At 41.1% G+C, this 19,984-nt stretch overlaps 1 protein-coding gene across 1 annotated transcript; it reads right to left on the bottom strand.

The window, feature by feature from the left end:
- Nucleotides 1-17,607: 17,607 nt before the first annotated feature.
- LOC121991105 lies at nucleotides 17,608-18,189 on the bottom strand. The gene is made up of 2 exons (XM_042545129.1): nucleotides 18,028-18,189; nucleotides 17,608-17,907 (listed from the first exon to the last, which is right to left on the bottom strand). Exons 1-2 carry the CDS (start codon nucleotides 18,187-18,189, stop codon nucleotides 17,608-17,610), a joined length of 462 nt encoding a protein of 153 aa, XP_042401063.1.
- Between the last annotated feature and the right edge of the window lie 1,795 nt (nucleotides 18,190-19,984).

Raw genomic sequence — 19,984 nt, 5'->3', positions numbered from 1 at the left:
GATTATCACCTGATGCAGTCTAGGCGGCAACAACTTCCCCTCGTTATACGATGTCTCGTATTGGGTGGTACTTGTGCTCTATCATGTTTACTTGCCTTATGGGCTCGTGGTTCCTTCGAGTTTGCTACTGCACCAAATAATTTTGGGCAAACCAGGAATCACATCTAAGTCCATCATGAGGTTACTGAGTCATTCAGCTTCTATGGCTGCTTCTATGGCTGCCACATACTCAGCTTCTATGATGGAGTCCGAAAAATACCTATGCTTAATATTCCTCCATAGTTATGACTTCACCTCCTAAAGTAGACACAAAACCCCAAGATCGACTTACTATTGTCCCTTCTGATTTGTAGTCAAAATCCGTGTAACCCATAGGGAGCAAATCATCTGCTTTGTAAGCTAGCATATAGTCTCTAGTCCCTCTAAGGTACTTTTAATATATACTTTATAGCAGTCTAGTGTCCCGGTCCTGGATTACTTCGATATCTGCTAACTATGCCTTGGGCAAAATAGATATCCAGTCTCGTACACAGCATTACATACATTAGGCTTCCTATAGCCGAAGCATAAGGAACTGCCTTCATGTCCTCTTTATATTTTGATGTCTTCGGAGACATCTCTTTAGATAAAGATTCTCCATGCCCAAAAGGTAGAAAAACCTTTCATGGAGTCTTGCATGCTTAAACGAGCTAGGATAGTATGAAACTCGGGATAAGCACGACATTCTTTTCTTGTGATCCCTTTGTTCCCGAGAATATGTGTGCACTCTCCCAAGTCCTTCATTTTGAATTGTTTGGACAACCATACCCTTACTTCCGACAACACTTTGATATTGTTTCCAACTGCCAAAAATGTCATCTACGTATAGTACAAGAAATACCACCACGTTTCCATCACACTACACAAAATTCCTCCGGTCACTGAATAAATCCATAGATTTGGATTACTTTATTAAACCAAATATTTCCAAGACCTTGAAGCTTTACTTCAGTCCATAGACCGATTGAGCTTACATACATGATGCTCTTTGCCCTTTGCAATGAACCCCTCTAGTTGCTTCATATAGATATTTTCTTCAAGACTTCCTTTAAAGAAAACTATCTTGACATCCACTTGCCAAATCTCATAATCCATATGAGAAATAGATAAAAGAATCTGGATAGACTTAAGCATGGCTATCAGTAAAAAGTTTCCCTTTTTCAGTAAGTCTTGCTTTAAAAGTTTCCACCTTCTCGTCTGTCATTCTTTTTCTATTGTGGACCTAATGGTTTTTACACCATTTGGTTATTCTATAAGCTCCTAGAATTTATTAGAATACATAGATTCTATTTCTGTATTCATTGCGCTTTGCCAAGATGCTGCATCTTTATCTTGGAGTGCTTCGTCATATGTTCGGGGATCAGGTTCATGTTCACCAGGGATCTAGTCCAAAGACTCTCTCAAAACATGAATCTTTTAGGTTGCCTATCAACCCTCCCACTACGACGAAGCACTTTTTGCAATTGTGTATCGTGTTGCAGTTTCTTGTGATATCTCATCTTGTACAGTTGGTACTAGATTAGACGTTTCCTTTATTATTTCCTTAAGAACAAATTTACTTATGGGCTTGTGGTTTATTACATAGTCTTCTTCTAAAAATCAAGCATTGGTGCTAACCATGACCTTATGATATTTAGGACTATAAACCTCCTTTCGTTTATCTAGGATAACCCTCAAACAAGTGAACTCTTGTCTATCTTATTAGTGTCTCCCTTCAGCATATGTGCTAAAGTACCCCAAATTCGAATATGCTTCAAATTAGGCTTACGCCTATTCTGCAATTCTATGGGAGTAGAGAGTTCTGACTTAGAAGGTACTATGTTTACTTCCGTTTTCAGAGTATATCCTCAAAACGAATTTGGTAATTCTGAATAACTCATCATCAATCTAATCATTTCCATAAGAGCCCTATACCTTCTTTCTACTATACCATTCCGTTGGGGTGTACCAGGTGCAGTTAGTTGGGATTGAATCCCGACTTCTAATAAGTGACTCCTAAACTCTCCCAAGAGGTACTCGCTACTATGGTCTCACCGTAGTGTCATGATACTTTTACCTTGACGTCACTCCACATCAGCTTAGTACTCTTTAAACTTATCAAAACACTTAGACTTGCGGTGCATCAAGTAAATGTACCCGCATCTTGAATAGTCATTTATAAAATAGATTAAATATTCAAAACCACCTCTTGCCTGGATAGTCATAGGTCTACACAAATTAGAATTCCAACACATCTTTGGCTCCTTACCCTTTAGACTTAAGAATCTTCTTGGTGATTTTCCTTTCCAAGTAAGACTCGCAGGTTGGAAAGTTTTCCACCACCAATGAACCCAAAAGTTCATTGACTATTTATCCTTTGAATCCTACTCAAGTTAAAATGGCCTAGCCTTAGATGCCAAAGGTATAATTGGTTCATTTTCGAAGGTTGCTTTCTCTTAGAGTTAGAAGATGTGTTATTAATTTTTATTTGTTGCATCGTGGGAGTTATTGGATTTTAAATTGCCAAACAACGTACCAGAACAGATAACTTTCCTATTTTCTTGATAACAACTTTGTTACCAAAATAGATAGAATATCTATTCTTTTATAGTTTAGAACCCGAAATAAAAATCTTTCTAAACTTAGTAAGTAAAGACAATTTCTCAATATCCATATTTTATTCCTATCAGAGGATAAATATCTCCCACTGCAACAACTGTTACTTTTGTAGCGGTGCCCATGTAGATGGTATTTTCCCTTTCATATAGTTGTTAGGTTTTCTGGAACGCTGCAATGAATTATAGACATGATCAGTGGCTCCTGTATCTACACACCAGGTACCGGTAGATAACACCACTAAACATGTTTCTACAACTAATGAATAAAATACACCTATATTGTTCTTAGTTCTGAGAGGACAGTCCACCTTAATGTCCAAGTTTTGTTTCCAATCATAATTGGGACTACTAAGTCTATTCTATAGTATAACAGCTAGGGGATTGACAAACATTTGAAATCCTAAGAATCACAAAAATATTTGGTCAAGACCAACACCTTAAAATCCCCATGAATTTTGCATGCCACGATAGTGTGGACGTATACAAAATCAAAGAGGAGATTTTATCCATTAATTTTATTATCTTGTCAACCTAACTTTATGACAAACAAAATTAATAGTTGATCTATCTTTGATCAAATATTTGGTCAAAACTTTGAATTTAAAATAATATTGATTCCTCAAAATAATATCATTTAAATTCACCAACACCTCAAACACCGAGAATTATGCATGCCATGATAGTGTGGACGTATATAAATTCAAACATTTGTAAGAGGAGGGTTTTACCCATTAATTATCTTGTCAATAAATCTTTATGACAAATAAAATTACCTCAAACACCGTGAATTTTGTATGCCACGATAGTGTGGACGTATACAAATTCAAACATTTGTAAGAGGGGTTTTAATTTTATTATCTTATCAACCTAAAATTATGACAAATTAATAGTTGGTTTTCCTTTGGTCACACAAATAATAGCAGTGACTCCGATGGGGAGGATACTATTAAATGTGCCTAAGTGTATACCATTACTTGATACTAAGTCCATTAAGTAGGATTGTGCCCCTTCCGATGGGGAAGATCACACGCTCCTAAATAATTTCCCATAACCATCCATAAAGGAAGTTTGATCTAGTGATCCGCAAACAAACTCATCCGATATGGAGGAAGGCACTCAGAGCCAACGTGCAAGTTTATTTGCATCACTTACAAACTAGTAATGGAGACCGTGAAATCTATCTACTAATCCCTCTCCCACTTAGTTATTTAAGGTGAGGAATTTTAACCTATCAAGCATACATCACATGCACACACACATCACAGTATATAAGAGCAATAAATATGGAAATTAATTTTCCAACTATTATGGCTTCTTCCATCACTGTTCTTCGTGTGCTCCAACCCTGGCTACTGTCATCTTTAGCCACCGCCATCGGGTTCATGTCGTCGGGTCCATCGAGCTTCCTTTTCTGCTGTGCCTCTGGTCCTCCAATAGCACCACTCTTCGCAAGGATACAATTCGCGACAAAAATAGAATTTTACATATATCGATCCTATATTCTACAAAAGAATGTACATGTATTATAGATTGAACAAAAAAAATAAAATTCTAAAACTAATACAGCTCCTGCTGTATTTGATGCATACAATCATGCACACACAAAATAATGCCCTTGACATGCCCAAGGGTCCAATCACACACAACATCTATAAGTCATAATAGTTGGAGTATGCAACCACAAAGTTAGCATATCCTACTATTATCCTGCCAAAATTATGTATGACATGTGCATAACTAAATTGAAAACCAAACACACAGAGGCAAACGCTAGCTCTGATACCAATTGTTGGTTGGTCCTAGGAAGATCGTACCGGTTCCACTGTACAAAACTTTTGTACAAGTGTCGAACCTTTCCTAAACAACCTATTGTGTTCTTTAGAAATTAAATTAGGAATCACAAACGGAACTTAACATTATTGATTCCAAATTTAACTTATCTGTTCTTAATGGTTTAGATTTGGATCGCAAGCGGAACTTAACACTATTGATCCAAATTCACCTATATTATAAAGTTGATTAAATATTTATTTCTAAAATCAGCTCCCAGGTCAAACATGGCGAGGCACTAGGCCTTCTTGGGTATGAGATCATCCACCACTGCCTCGACAAAGCCTTTAATAGAAATTCAATATTTAATTTCCTAAAATAACATTAGGTTTAACCGAAAAGAACAATCGAATCACAAATCCGAAAAACAAAACAAAAAAAAATACAACTTTGAAACAAATCCGAAACTCTAGAATCATATGCCTCTTGTGTTTGGAATTCATACAAAGAAAAACTAGTATGATGCGGAAAATAATTACTAGTTATACCTTTCTTTGTAAGCAAATAACCTCTTGATCTTCTACCGTATTCCTCTTCTAATCTTGGACGTTGTGTGGGCAACGATCTTCCGAGACGAGAACCACCAAGCTCCTTCTTCTCCAAGCTAAATTCGAGCACCACCAATTCTCCAAGAGATGTAGAGGTCCGGCCACCACCACCAAGCTCCAAGGTATGCAAGAAACAAAGCCTTCTTTCTCTCCTTCTTCTCCTAGCTAGAACCGGCCACCAAGGACTCCTCTTGTGTTGATGTCGCCGGCCAAAAAGGAGGAAGAGAAAAGGAGAAGAGCTAGAAGCAATAGGGCCGGCCACCACCAAGGAAGAGAGGGAGGGAAATAGAATAGAGTTGTTCGCCATGAAGACACCCCTACCCTCTCTTTTATAATCCTTGGTCTTGACAAATAAGAAAATTTAAATAAAAACTTCCTTAATTCCTTTTGCCCTGAAAAGGAAAATTTAATTGATTAAAAATCAATTTCCTTTTCTTTATCTACATGGCCGACCACCTACAAGCTCCAAACAAGAAAAGTTTTAATACAAGAATTAAAACTTCTTAATTTGTTTCCGGAAATTTTAATAAAAAATTTCTCTAATAATTTATCACTTCATGGTTGGTTATAAAAGGAAATTTCTTTTAATAAAATCTCTCTTTTAAAACATGTGGATGATTTCCAAAAAGAAAAGTTATCTCTAAAATTAAAATCTCCTTTTAATCTACAAATAAGGAAAGATATCCAATCTTTCTTAATCCTTTGTAGAAACTTATAAAAGGAAAAATTTATAATTTTAAAACTCTCTTTTAAATCATGAACATGGTTACAAAAAAGGAAAATTTTCTTAAAATTAAAATCTTCCTTTCAATCTACAAATAAGGAAAGATATCATATCTTTTCTTAATCTTTTATAGAAAGCTATAAAAAGGAAAGATTTAAATTTTAAACTCTCTTTTAAAACCATGGAATCCACATAAGAAAAATTTTAAAAAATAAAATCCTGTTAATATGATGTGGCCGGCCACACCAAGCTTGGGTTCAAGCTAGGGCCGACCACACCATCTTACTCATCCTAATTGCTTTGGCCGGCCCAAGCTTGGGTTCCAAGCTTGCTTGGCCGGCCCCATTAGGATGGGTATAAGGTGGGTAAGAAGTGGGTATGGGGTGGGTATAATTCTCTATATACAAGAGGCTATGATAGGGACCGAGAGAAGGAATTGGTTTTGGTCTCCCGATGAAATTAAGCTTCTTGTTTTCGCCCCGAACACCCAACTTAATTTCATCAATAATAATTCATTCCACTAAAGAATTACTATTGAACTACTGTACCAATCCCAAATTACATTTTGGACTCCTTCTTATTATGAGTGTGTTAGTCTCCCTGTGTTTAAGATGTCGGATGTCCACTAATTAATTGAGTTACTGACAACTCATTTTAATTAATATCTCAGTCCAAGAGTAGTACCACTCAACCTTATCATCATGTCGGACTAAGTCCACCTGTAGGGTTTAACATGACAATCCTTATGAGTTCCTCTTGGGGACATTATCAACGTAGATTACTAGGACACAGTTTCCTTCTATAATCAATAACACACACTATAAGTAATATCATTTACCAACTTATAGGGCCTTTTAATTTATCGAGCTAAATCTCACCTTTTGACAAGTCAAAAAAATAAATACTAAATATATGTGCTTGTTATTATATTAGGATTAAGAGCACACACTTTCATAATAACTAAGGTCTTGTTCTTTTATTAAGTCAGTATAAAAAGAACTTATCTTAAATGGTCCTACTCAATACACTTAGAGTGTACTAGTGTAATTTATTAGTCAAGATAAACTAATACCTAATTACATTATGACTATTCCAACGGTTTGTTCCTTTCCATCTTAGTCATGAGCAACTGTTTATAATTTATAAAGAACTGATAACATGATATTCTGTGAATGACACCACTCACCATATTATCTACAATATAAATTAATTGAACAACTACACTTAGCAAATAAATGTAGACATATGACCAATGTGATTCTTTTATTTCAAAATAGATATTTACAAAAAGCTAGGCTTTTAGTATACACTCTAACACTATTGTTGCATGTTTGACGTGATAAGAGGATATCCGTTGACAACACGACAGACACCTTTTCAAATTCAACGACCAGATCTTCTAGTTTTTCGCAACCTTGGATCAGACGACTCAGGACGATTGGCCATGAGGCTTTATAAACTCCTCGTGTGTTGTCGTCTTCTTCTTCTTCCTCACGCCTTCATCCTCGAGCTCTCTCCATGACGAATCACCTTCTTTTCTTCTCCGGCGATCCTTCCTGTAAGCTCCCTCTCTTTTGCTTGTTTGAATCTGTGTGTTATTCTTCCTCGTCTTTGTTTTCGATGGCTAGCTCCTCGCAGCCTCCTGTCCTTGTCCCTGGGTTCTGGTATACTTCCATCGAGTTTAGGTTCGATGGGGATGATATTGAAAGCTTGAAATCCATCTATGAGTTTCCCTCCAACCATGAAATTGTCATTCCTTCTACGTATGATCAGTCGCACGCGCCTCCACCGGGTTTTTTTTATGTTTCTTTAAGGACCAGTTTATCGCCAGTCTATGATTCCCTGCCCACCCTTTCTTCTCCACAGTATGTAAATATTTTCACATTTCTTTTAATCAATTAGTGCCAAACTCCTTTCAGCTGCTGTGCGAGGTTGTTGTCCTGTTCCGCCTACACAACCTTCCTTTGACTTCTCGGCTCTTTCACTATTTTCTTACTCTAAGTTGTCCAAGTTGGGGATCTTCCTCTTCCAAGCCCGAGTGGGCTTAGTCTTCTTTGATAAAATGTCGTCTTTCAATAAGTATTGGAGAGACAATTACTTCTTTGTTCATTTTCCCGAGTGACCAGATTTCCTGACCAGCTGGCAATTAGTGATGAACCTACCCTTGCTCAGGAAGTACAAAGGTCGATCAGACTATCTCCAGGCGGCCTTAAGCTTGGTTGGTCAGAAGTACCACATCCATAAGTTGCTGTTGGAGGGTGTCCTCTATGTGTTTGGCTTGAGTATGATCCGCACGAAGCTTCTGTCTAGCCTAGGTATGCTCTTTCTTCCCCCAATCTTTGAATATAATTTATTTTTTCTTTCTTTTTTGCAGCTCGAATCATGTTATGAGCACGTCTGGTTGGCAAGTGCAAGCTCGCTGATGCAGAGATCAACGCTGTGGCCGTGGCCGAGCTGGAGAGTCGTGGGCTGCAGCCGGTCGACTTTCACGAGGATTCAATTGACAAAGAAGAGGGAACACAAATGCTAGGGAGTGGAGTTGCGAGAAGTCAGACGGCAGCAAGTGACGCGGCTGTCACAACAGTGGACCTTTCGCTCGAATGGCTGTCAATGGTTTCGATCGTGGTCACTTCAGAATCAGCTACTTTAAGCGAACCACTGTGACAACGCAAGAGACGCCGCGCGGAAGCGTCCTCCCTCTCTTCCACTTCTGCCTTACAGACCCCAACATCAGACGTCTCTCAATCCTCCTCCAAGCGGGGCAAGGCCTCCCTTCCTCCTCTCGAGCAGGGAGTCGCAGAGCTTCTGGCTTCTATATCCTCCGATCGGACACCCTTATTGTCCGTGCTACCTCAGGGCATAATTTGTGTGTCGCAGTCACTTTCATGCCATCATCTTTGCTAGTGGCCCAAGTGTCACGCATTCGATTGGTGCCAACGTCCCGGTCTTCAGGCAGGGTGACTTCAGACCCCTCTGGTTCGAGCAGCTAGAGACAAATAACTACAATTATTCATTTATTGACTGATGAGTATTGCAGTGTGGACGACCCAACGTCCCTCACCCCCAGTACCAGATAAGGATCCAAGGGATGATCGCACAAATATGGGCCGATGCCCAAGCCCGTGGGGCAGTCATCTCTTCGGGGGAGCTCGCTAACAGTCACACCCAGATGCACACTAGGGTATGTATGTTGCTTTTGTATTTAATTTTTATCCGTTCAACGCTTACCACTTTTCCTGTTGTTGCAGTTCTAGATAGAGAGTCTGGCCATGTGCCACAGGCTCACTTATTTGGAGCACAAAGTCTAGCAACTGCGTGCCCCGAGCGGCCAATCGACTGCTTCCCAGGCACGCGTGGATCAGATGGCTACCAAAATGTCCCAATTAAAGGTTGACCTGCAAAGGAGCTCCAATTTGCTAGAGGCAGAAAAGGGGAAGAGTGTTGAGCAGGCGACGCAGCTGGCAAGGCTCAACAAGCAGGCTGCCTCCTTCGAAGCGAAGGTCCACTCGGCCAACACTAGGAAACACTGAGCTATAGAGGATCTTGAAATCAAGAACAAAGAGTTTCGGGTGTTGGCTCAGAACTTGAAGGAGGTGGAGGCCTCCTCACTGTTGAGCGGGAGGATCGGTCGGCTGAGCGGTCTGCAACGAGGGCCCAACTCGACACAAAGGATGAGGAGCTAGTCAAATTGAAGGCGGACTTGGAAGCATCTCGAGCGGCCCTCGGAGTTTATCAGGGTGCAGATTCTAGCCGGTTTGAGCTCATAAAGTGGGACTACCTTCGCTCGGATGGCTGTAATGACCAGCTCACTGACCGGGCGCTCTATCTCTTCAATCTTGTCATCGATAGGACGCTTGACCAGCTGAAGGACGATGGCTATATCTCGATCACTCTGTCAAATAATGTCGTCAGCCGAGACAAGATGACGGAGTCGTTGTCCGACAATGTCCTGGACTACCTCGAGTGAACCTGCTACTGCGACTCTTGTCTCATTTTGTCTTATGTTTTTGCAAAAAATTCCAAGTGTTAATGGAAGATCGCCCATTCAGCTTGCTTTTCTATTTATGCATTGATCTCCGCTCTACTCTAATAAGACTACGAACCACTTACTATTTTTGTGAAAAATCTAAGTGTGGCTCCATGGACTACCGATCAACGATGTCATATTCGTCAATCATCTTTATTCATAGTGTAGGACCGTTGCGGCAGGCTAGAAGGAGGGTTGAATAGTCTACAAATAAAAACGCAAACCCTTCTCGAACTCTTAAACTAACACTTGCATAAATTAGCTAAAAGAAAATAAATCAGAAAAGACAAGACACATCGGAATTGACTTGGTTAAAACCGGGGAGGTTGTTAATCCAAGGAAGATGATCGCACTAGAAACTCCTTCGGGCGGAGAAGCCTCGTACAACGATGAAGTGCACAAAAAGAAACTAAACTATAGATGAAGTACACAAGTGTTGAAAGAATTGCTTGAGTTCTGATTGATTAAAAGCTTCTGGACCAAGGCTATATTTATAGCCTTGGTCGGGGCACCCCGAAGGGTTCCAGGTGCCCTGGGGGGATAAATTTTATTCCCCAACGTTCAAGTCGAGTCAAAACTCGATCCTGTGAAAAAGTCAACTTTGGGTGCCCGGAAGGGTTCCGGGCGGCCCGGAGGGGTCCCGGCGCCCAGACACCTCTGGGCGCCGTGGACTGTTCCGGGCGCCCCGGCTGAAAAAGTCAACCTCATTGACTTTTTCTAGCCCGGGTCTTCTGCTCCGGCTCCGTTCACCTCAGACCAAGTCTTCCGCTCGCTTGGGTGATCTCTGCCATCCGGAATAGGGCTCACCCGAACCCAACTTTCGGTCTTCTCGAGCAGACTTTCGCTCCGGCTTCTCATTCCTCGGAATCGCCGCGTGCTTCCTTCTCGTCCGCTAGTGTACTCATCTGTAGTCTTTGTCCCTCGGTCGCACCTCGTGCCGACCTTCTCGCTAGCTGCGTCTCTTACTCCTCGAGCAGTCTTCCGCTTCGGCTTCTCGTCCCTCGGAACCACCACACGCTTCCTTCTCGCCCGCTGGCGTACTCTTCCGCAGTGCCTCATCCCTCGGACGCACCGCGTGCCGTCCTTCTAGCTAGCTGCGTCTTCTGCTCGACTACCTGTGCTCCTAAGCTCCTGCACACTTAGATACAAGGTTAGAAATACACAGGATCTAACTTAACTTGTTGATCACACTAAAACAACCTTGGGGTTCCAACAATCTCCCCTTTTTTGATGTGAGAAATCCTAAGTTAAGCTAGGGTAAAATAGACATGAAAATAAACTAACTAAATTTGCAATTAAGTGCAAAAAGATAGAAAATTGTCTACCTCCCCCTAGACTTATACTTATCCTTCTCCCCCTTTGATCACAAAAAAATGGGGTTCCGAAAAAAATCTAAGGGTTAAAAAACTTTCTAACTTTCTTAAAAAAATTCTAAGTTTGAATAAACTCTAAGTTAGAGAATTGGCAAAAAAAATATTTTTTGAAAAATCTTTCTAAAAAAAATTAAGTATTTTTTTTTAAAAAAAATCTGACTTTAAGAAATTTTGAAAAATTTTTCTATGTAAAGATTTTAAGCAGAAATTTCAGAGGACCTTTTAACTTAGGCAATTTTAGTTTTTAAAAAAATTCTAAGAAATTTTTTTTAAAAATGTTTAAAAGACTTTTTAAATCATTATTAAATTTTAATTTTAATGCTTAACCAGAAAGTTAATTAAACATTTAATTTCAGTATCTTGACTTCCAGGTCGTGGCAAGGCACTAGGCCTTCTTGGTTATTGGAGCAACAACCACTTCCTTAGACAAAGCCTCATAAAGAAATTTACTGTTTAATTTTCTCGCTGAAAGCGCTAATTTCGATTAAAATTTAGGCTAAGCAAGATTTAGGAACCCAATATAGGTTCCAGCCTACTGGATTAACCAAAAATTTCTTAGGGACATATTTTCTTGAAATATTCCTAATTTGTCCCTGATGATATCTATAATACCAATTTAAATTATTAAACTTTCTAAAATTTGTATTAGATAAGCATGCACGATTTTTCAAGTTATTTACTTGAATTTTCATATTTTCATTTTCTGATTTCAATTTCTCATTTTCTAATTTAACTTTATCTAATTCTTTTAAATGGCAAGATTTAGCTAATATTATTTTTAAATTATTAATTTCTCTTTCTAACTTGCAGCAGTCATTAGTTAGCAACTTAACAAACTTAAAAAGTTTATCGGGAGGAAAAGATCGTACCTCACTTACCTTTTCGATCTCGTTGTCCGTGTCTCCCTCTGAACTGATGCTTTCTTCCGACGTAGCTCCCCCTTCATCGATGCTCTCGATGCTTATCTCGGAAGAGCTTGAATCGCAATCTTCGTCTTGATGACTCGCCATTAATGCGAGTTCGGAGAATGCCTCGACTTCCGATTCGGACGACGTATTGTCCCACATCGCCTTTTGAAGCTTGTACTTTTGGACAGGCTTTTTACCTTTATCCTTATCCTTGTTCCTTAGCTTGGGACAGTTGTCCTTGACGTGCCCTTCTTCGTCGCAGTGGTAGCAGCGGATGGTCCTTTTCTTTTTGCCCTACAGATGGTTAATAGTTCTAGATTTACAAAGCTTTTTAAACTGTCTTACCATCATTACCATTTCCTCGTCGTCGAGAGAAGATTCTGACTCAGGATCGTGTCTCGATGCTTTGAGGGCGATGTTGTTCTTGGGCTCCTTCGTACCTACACATCTTGATTTGTGCACTTCAAATGTCGAGAAAAATTCTTCTAGTGTAATTTTTTCTAAATCTTTCGAAATGTAAAAGACATCTACTAGTGATGCCCATTTTGAATTTCTCGGAAAAGAATTTAAAGCGTACCTTAGCGAATCTCGGTTACTTACCATTTCTCCGAGATTCGACAGTCCAGTGATGATCTCTTTGATTCTCGAGCGCAGATGCGCAATTGTCTTGTCTTCCCCAAGTCCCAGGCTGGTGAGCTGATTGCGAAGTAGATCCCATCTAGCGAACTTGGCTTCAGATGTTCCTTCGTGCAGCTCAAGGAACTTCTCCCAAAGTTCCTTTGTCGAGTCATAGTTGTCGATCCGGTTGACTTCTTGTGGCGGAAGAATGCTTAGCAGATGGTATTCTGCTTTGCCGTTCGGCACGTAGTCGACCTGTTCCTTTTTTGTCCATTGATTTTTTTCTTTGCCCTCTGGAGCTACATAGCCAAATTCCATTATTAAAATTAATTCAAAATCAGTTGTAAAGAATACCTTCATTCGCTTTTCCAGGTAGCGAAATCCCCTTCGAATTTCGGCGGGTAGATGCTTGGTCCGACCATTCTTTGCTTCGATTGGCGGTTAGTTCTCCTGAAGCGCCTTGACTATGATACCACTTGTAGGATCGTTGTGGCCGACTAGAAGGGGGGGTTGAATAGCCTGTAAATAAAAATGCAAACCCTTCTCGAACTCTTAAACTAACACTTGCATAAATTAGCTAAAAGAAAATAAATCAGAAAAGACAAGGCACACCGGAATTGACTTGGTTACAACCGGGGAGGTTGTTAATCCAAGGAAGATGATCGTACTAAAAGCTCCTTCGGGCAGAGAAGCCTCGTACAATGATAGAGCGCACAAAAAGAAGCTAAACTACAGACGAAGTACACAAGTGTTGAAAGAATTGCTTGAGTTCTGATTGATTAAAAGCTTCTGGAATAAGGCTATATTTATAGCCTTGGTCGGGGCGTCTCGAAGGGTTCTGGGCGTCCTGGGGGGATAAATTTTATCCCCTAACGTCTAGATCGAGTCAAAACTCAATCCTATGAAAAAGTCAATTCCGGGTGCCCGGAAGGGTTCTGGGCGCCCTGGACAGCTCCGGGCGCCCCGGTTGGAAAAGTCAAACCCATTGACTTTTTCTAGCCCGGGTCTTCTGCTCCAGCTCCGTTCGCCTCAGACCGAGTCTTCTGCTCGCTTGGGTGATCTCTGTCATCCGGAATAGGGCTCACCCGAACCCAACTTCCGGTCTTCTCGAGCAGGCTTCCGCTCCGGCTTCTCGTTCCTCGGAATCGCCGCGTGCTTCCTTCTCGTCCGCCAGCGTACTCATCCACAGTCTTTGTCCCTCGGTCATACCCCATGCCGACCTTCTCGCTAGCTGCGTCTCTTGCTCCTCGAGCAGTCTTCCGCTCCGGCTTCTCGTCCTTCGGAACCACCGCACGCTTCTTTCTCGTCCGCTGACGTACTCTTCCGCAGCGCCTCATCCCTCGGACGCACCGCGTGCCGTCCTTCTCGCTAGCTGCGTCTTCCGCTCGACCGCCTGTTCTCCTAAGCTCCTGCACACTTAGACACAAGCTTAGAAACACACAGGACCTAACTTAACTTGTTGATCACACCAAAACAACCTTAGGGTTCCAACAATCTCTCCCTTTTTGATGTGAGCAATCCTAAGTTAAGCTAGGGTAAAATATACATGAAAATAAAATAAATAAATTTGTAATTAAGTGCAAAAAGATAGAAAATTGTCTACCTCCGCCTAGACTTATACTTTTCTTTCTCCCCCTTTGATCACAAAAAAATGGGGTTCCAAAAAAAAATCTAAGGGTTAAAAAACTTTCTAACTTTCTTAAAAAAAATTCTAAGTTTGAATAAACTCTAAGTTAGAGAATTGGAAAAAAAAATATTTTTTGAAAAATCTTTCTGAAAAAGATTAAATAAAATTTAAAAAAAAATTCTGACTTTAAGAAATTTTGAAAAAAATTTTGAAAATTTTTCTAAGTAAAGATTTGAAGCAGAAATTTCAGAGGACCTTTTAGCTTAGGCAATTTTAGTTTTTAAAAAAATTCTAAGTAAAAAATTAAAAAAAAATATTTAAAAGACTTTTTAAAGCATTATTAAATTTTAATTTTAATTTTAATGTTTTACCAGAAAGTTAATTAAACATTTAATTTCAGTATTTTGGCTTCCAGGTCATGGCAAGACACTAGACTTTCTTGGTTATTGGAGTAACAACCATTTTCTTAGACAAAGCCTCATAAAAAAATTTACTGTTTAATTTTCTCGCTGAAAGCGCTAATTTCAATTAAAATTTTGGCTAAGCAAGATTTAGGTACCCAATTAGGTTCCAGCCTACTGGATTAACCAAAAATTTCTTAGGGACATATTTTCTTGAAATATTCCTAATTTATCCTTGATGATATCTATAATACCAATTTAAATTATTAAACTTTCTAAAATTTGTATTAGATAAGCATGCCCGATTTTTCAAGTTATCTACTTGAATTTTCATATTTTCATTTTCTGATTTCAATTTTTCATTTTCTAATTTAACTTTATCTAATTCTTCTAAAGAGCAAGATTTAGCTAATATTATTTTTAAATTCTTAATTTCTCTTTCTAACTTATAGCAGTCATTAGTTAGCAACTTAACAAACTTAAAAAGTTTATCGGGAGGAAGAGATCGTACCTCACTTACCTTGTCGATCTCGTTGTCCATGTCTCCCTCTGAATTGCTGCTTTCTTCCGACGTAGCTCCCCCTTCATCGATGCTCTCGATGCTCATCTCAGAAGAGCTTGAATCGTAGTCGTCGTCTTGATGACTCGCCATTAATACGAGTCTGGAGAATGCCTCAACTTTCGATTCGGGCGACGTATCATCCCACGTCACCTTTAGGACTTTGCGCTTTTGGACAGGCATTTTACCTATATCCTTGTCCTTGTTCCTCATCTTGGGACAATTATCCTTGATGTGCCCTTCTTCATTGCAGTGGTAGCAGCGGATGGTCCTTTTCTTTCTGCCCTGCGGATGGTTAGTAGTTCTAGATTTACCAAGCTTTTTAAACCATCTTACCATCATTACCATTTCCTCGTTGTCGAGAGAAGATTCTGACTCAGGTTCGTCTCTCGATGCTTTGAGGGTGACGTTGTTCTTGGGCACCTTTGTACCTACACATCTTGATTCGTGCACTTCAAATGTCGAGAAAAATTCTTCTAGTATAATTTTTATAAATCTTTCGAAATGTAAAAGACATCTACTAGTGATGCCCATTTTGAATTTCTCGGAAAAGAATTTAAAGTGTACCTTAGCGAATTTCGGTTACTTACCTTTTCTCCGAGATTCGACAGTCCGGTAATGATCTCTTTGATTCTCGAGTGCAGATGCACAATTGTCTCGTCTTCCCCAAGTCGCAGGCTGGTGAACTGATTGCGAAGTAGATCCCATCTAGAGAGCTTGGCTTTGGACGTTCCTTCGTGCAACTCAAGGAACTTCTCCCAAAGTTCCTTTGCCGAGTCGTAGTTCCTGATCCGGTTGACTTCTTGTGGCGGAAGAACGCTTAGCAGATGGTATTCTGCTTTGCCGTTCGCCACGTAGTCGGCCTGTTCCTTTTTCATCCATTGATTTTTTTTCTTTGCCCTCTGGAGCTACATTGCCAAATTCCATTATTAAAATTAATTCAAAATTAGTTGTAAAGAATACCTGCATTCGCTTTTTCCAGATAGCGAAATCCCCTTCGAATTTCGGCGGTTAGATGCTTGGTCCGACCATTATCTTTGCTTCAATTGGCGGTTAGTCCTCCTGAAGCGGCTTGGCTCTGATACCACTTATAGAACTATTGTGGCCGGCTAGAAGGGGGGTTGAATAGCCTGCAAATAAAAACGCAAACCCTTCTCGAACTCTTAAACTAACACTTGCATAAATTAGCTAAAGAAAATAAATCAGAAAAGACAAGGCACATCAGAATTGACTTAGTTACAACCGGGGAGGTTATTAATCGAAGGAAGATGATCGCACTAAAAACTTCTTTGGGCGAAGAAGCCTCATACAACGATGAAGCGCACAAAAAGTAGCTAAACTACAGACGAAGTACACAAGTGTTGAAAGAATTGCTTGAGTTCTGATTGATTAAAAGCTTCTAGAACAATGCTATATTTATAGCCTTGGTCGGGGCGCCCCGAAGGGTTCCGGGGGGGGGGGGGGGGGGGGGGAAATTTTTTCCCCCAACGTTCAGATCGAGACGTTCAGGTCGAGTCAAAACTCGATCTTGTGAAAAAGTCTATTCCGGGCGCTCGGAAGGGTTCCGGGCGCCCCGGCTGGAAAAGTCAACCCCGTTTGACCGTTGACCGAGTCAAGACATAGATAAGGGTTTAAGGTTGCCGCTTGACCGTTGACGTAGACGAGGATTTAAGGTCACTGCTCAACCACTGATGCAAATAGGGGTTTAAGGTCACCACTCGACTGCTGACATGGACGAGGGTTTAAGGTCGCCACTCGATCGCTGATGTAGACTAGGGTTTAATGTTGCCGCTTGACCGTCGGTGAAGACTACGGTTTAAGGTCGTTACTCGACCGTTGATGTAGACGAGGGTTTAAGGTCATCGCTCGACCTCTAATGTAGACGAGGGTTTAAGGTCGTCACTTGACAGCTAACGTAGATGAGGCTTTAAGGTCATTGCTTGAGCGTTGGTGAAGACTAGGGTTTATAGTTGCCTCTCAACTTTTAACTTGGTCGATTGGCTCAAGAATCTGGAACACTTGCGATTTTATTCATATTTATCCTATGTCTAGAAGTCATACATTCACTTAAACAGGTACATTTATTTTATTCACGCACCTCTCACCTGGCTCTATAGGGTTGGAGATGGTTCGCACGCCATGGCCACTTGAGTTGTTTGCCATCCTCGTCCTCCAGATAGTAGGCTCCTGAGTGAAGCTTTTGTATGACCTTATAGGGTTCCACCTATGTAGCTTCGAGTTTGGTGATGTTGCTGACCAGCTTTATTCTCTTCCACACCAAATCGTCGACCTGGAAGGACCTCGGGATCACCCTTCGATTGTAGTTCTGCTTCATCCGCTATCGATACGCCATCAGTTAAATGACAGCCTTATCCCGTGCCTCATCCACCAAATCAAGTTTCATAAGTCTTCGCTCGACGTTCCCCTCATCGTAGAGCTGCACCCGATCAGATGCTACTTCGACTTCCATTGGAACTAACGCTTCATCGCCATACACCAGATGAAATGGTGTTACATCGGTTGCCTCCTTTGGAGTTGTGCGAAGGGCCCACAGGACGCTGGGGAGCTCATCAACCCAGTTGCCTTCTGTGTGGTCGAGTCGAGCTCGTAGACCCCTGAGGATCTCCCGATTGGTGACTTCCAATTGGTCGTTGCTCTAGGGTAAGCCATTGAGGTGAAGACTTGCTGAATGTCATATCCTTCACAACACTCCTTGAGCCTCTGACCGACGAACTGCCTACCGTTGTCTGAGACGAGCCAGCGGGGGATGCCAAACCTGCACAAGATGTTCTGCTAGACGAATTTGATAACCATTTGCTCCGTTATTTTTGCTAACGGCTTGACTTCCACCCATTTTGAAAAATAGTCCACGACGATGAGCAGGAATCTTCACTAAGCGGTCGCCATTGGAAATGACCCAACGATATCTATGCCCCATTAGTCGAATGGACAATACACTGTGGACGTCTTCATTTCCTCGGTTGGTCGGTGCGGGATATTGTGATATTTTTGGCAGGATAGGTAGATAGTCACTATTCGAGCAACGTCCTCTTGAAGTGTGGGCCAAAAATATCCTACCAGAAGGATCTTCTGGGCTAGTGAGCGGCCGCCCAGATAACTTCCGCAGGAGCCCTGATGTACCACTTGGAGGATGTACTCTGTGTCTTCTGATCGAACACATTTGAGCAATGACATCTAGAAAGCTCATTTATAAAGTTGGTCCTTTATCAAAATAAATTGTCCTACCCTCATTTTTAATAGACGAGTTGCTTCCTGATCGGACGGTGTGCTTCCTGATCGGAGGAATTCAATTAACGACGTCCTTCGATCGTTTGGAAAAACTATTCCCTCCTTCCAATCGATGTGGGCCACCAATGAAACCTGCTCAATCGGCTGGCTTATCATGACCGGGGATAATGAACTAGCTAACTTAGCCAGCTCGTCTGCTGCCTGGTTTTCTAACTGAGGGATCTTCTGTATAATGACTTCTTGGAAATTCACTTTCATCTTCTCGAAGGCTTTTGCATAGAGCTTGAGTTAGGATCTCTTGATTTCGAACATCCCCGATAGTTGCTGAGCGGCTAACTGGGAGTCCGAGTGGATGAAGATTTTTGTAGCTTCGACATGCCGAGCTGCTTGTAGGCCAGCTATCAAAGCTTCGTATTCGGCTTCATTATTCGTCAGTCGATAATCAAGCCGAATGGAGAGTTACATCCGGTCCCCCGGGGCGAAATCAACAAAATGCTGATCCTGCTGCCATGCTGAGTGGGCGAGTCATCGACGTATATTTTCCAAGTTGTATTTGGCTCGATGTTCTGGACCTCTGTGACAAAATCATCCCAGTCTTGGGATTTGATCGCTATTCGAGGCTGGTACTGAATGCCGAACTCATTGAGCTCGTTTGTTCACTTGATCAGTCGTCCGGACGCCTTTGGATTTAGGAGGACTCTTCCCAGAGCGTTGTTTGTCATTACGATGATTGGGTGAGCCAGGAAATATGGATAAAGTCTCCGAGCAGCTAACACAAATGTGTATGCTAATTTTTTAAGACAGGTGTAGCGGGACTCTGCGTCTTTCAATATATGACTCAAAAAATACACAGGTTGTTGTTCATAGCCATTCTGCTTTACCAATGCCAAGCCAACCACATACTCGGTGGATGATAGGTAGATCCAAAGCGGCTCACCGACACTCGGCTTGGTCAATACATGTAAGGACTTGAGATATTCCTTAAGTTCTTCCAACGCCTTCTCAAATTCTGCGTTCCATTGAAATTTCGTCGCTCGGTGCAACACCTTGAAGAACGGATGACTCCGGTCGGATGACTTGGAGATGAACCTTGATAGTATGGTGATCCGTCTGGTCAGCCGTTAAGCCTCCTTCAAAATGTGGGGTGGAGGCATATCTTGTAGTGCTTTCACCTTACTCTGATTCGCCTCGATGCCCCGTTCAGTGACGATGTATCCGAGGAAGTGGCCACTCTTCGCGTCGAACAGACATTTGCTCAGGTTCAACTTTATCCCGTATGCCCTCAAGGTTCAGCATGTTTCTTCAATATCTGCACAAAGATCAGCAGCTTGGAGGGATTTTATTAATATGTCATCGACATATATTTCCATGTTATGGCCGATTTACCGATGAAACACTCTATTCATCAACTTCTGGTAGTTAGCGTCGACATTCTTCAATCCGAACAACATTACATTATAGCAATATGTTTCATTGGTCATAAT

Source organism: Zingiber officinale, chromosome 6B (assembly GCF_018446385.1).
Source record: "Zingiber officinale cultivar Zhangliang chromosome 6B, Zo_v1.1, whole genome shotgun sequence".
Taxonomy (NCBI): Eukaryota; Viridiplantae; Streptophyta; class Magnoliopsida; order Zingiberales; family Zingiberaceae; genus Zingiber; species Zingiber officinale.
Note: the sequence above shows the minus strand (reverse complement) of the source record. Positions and strands in the feature narration are given on the sequence as shown.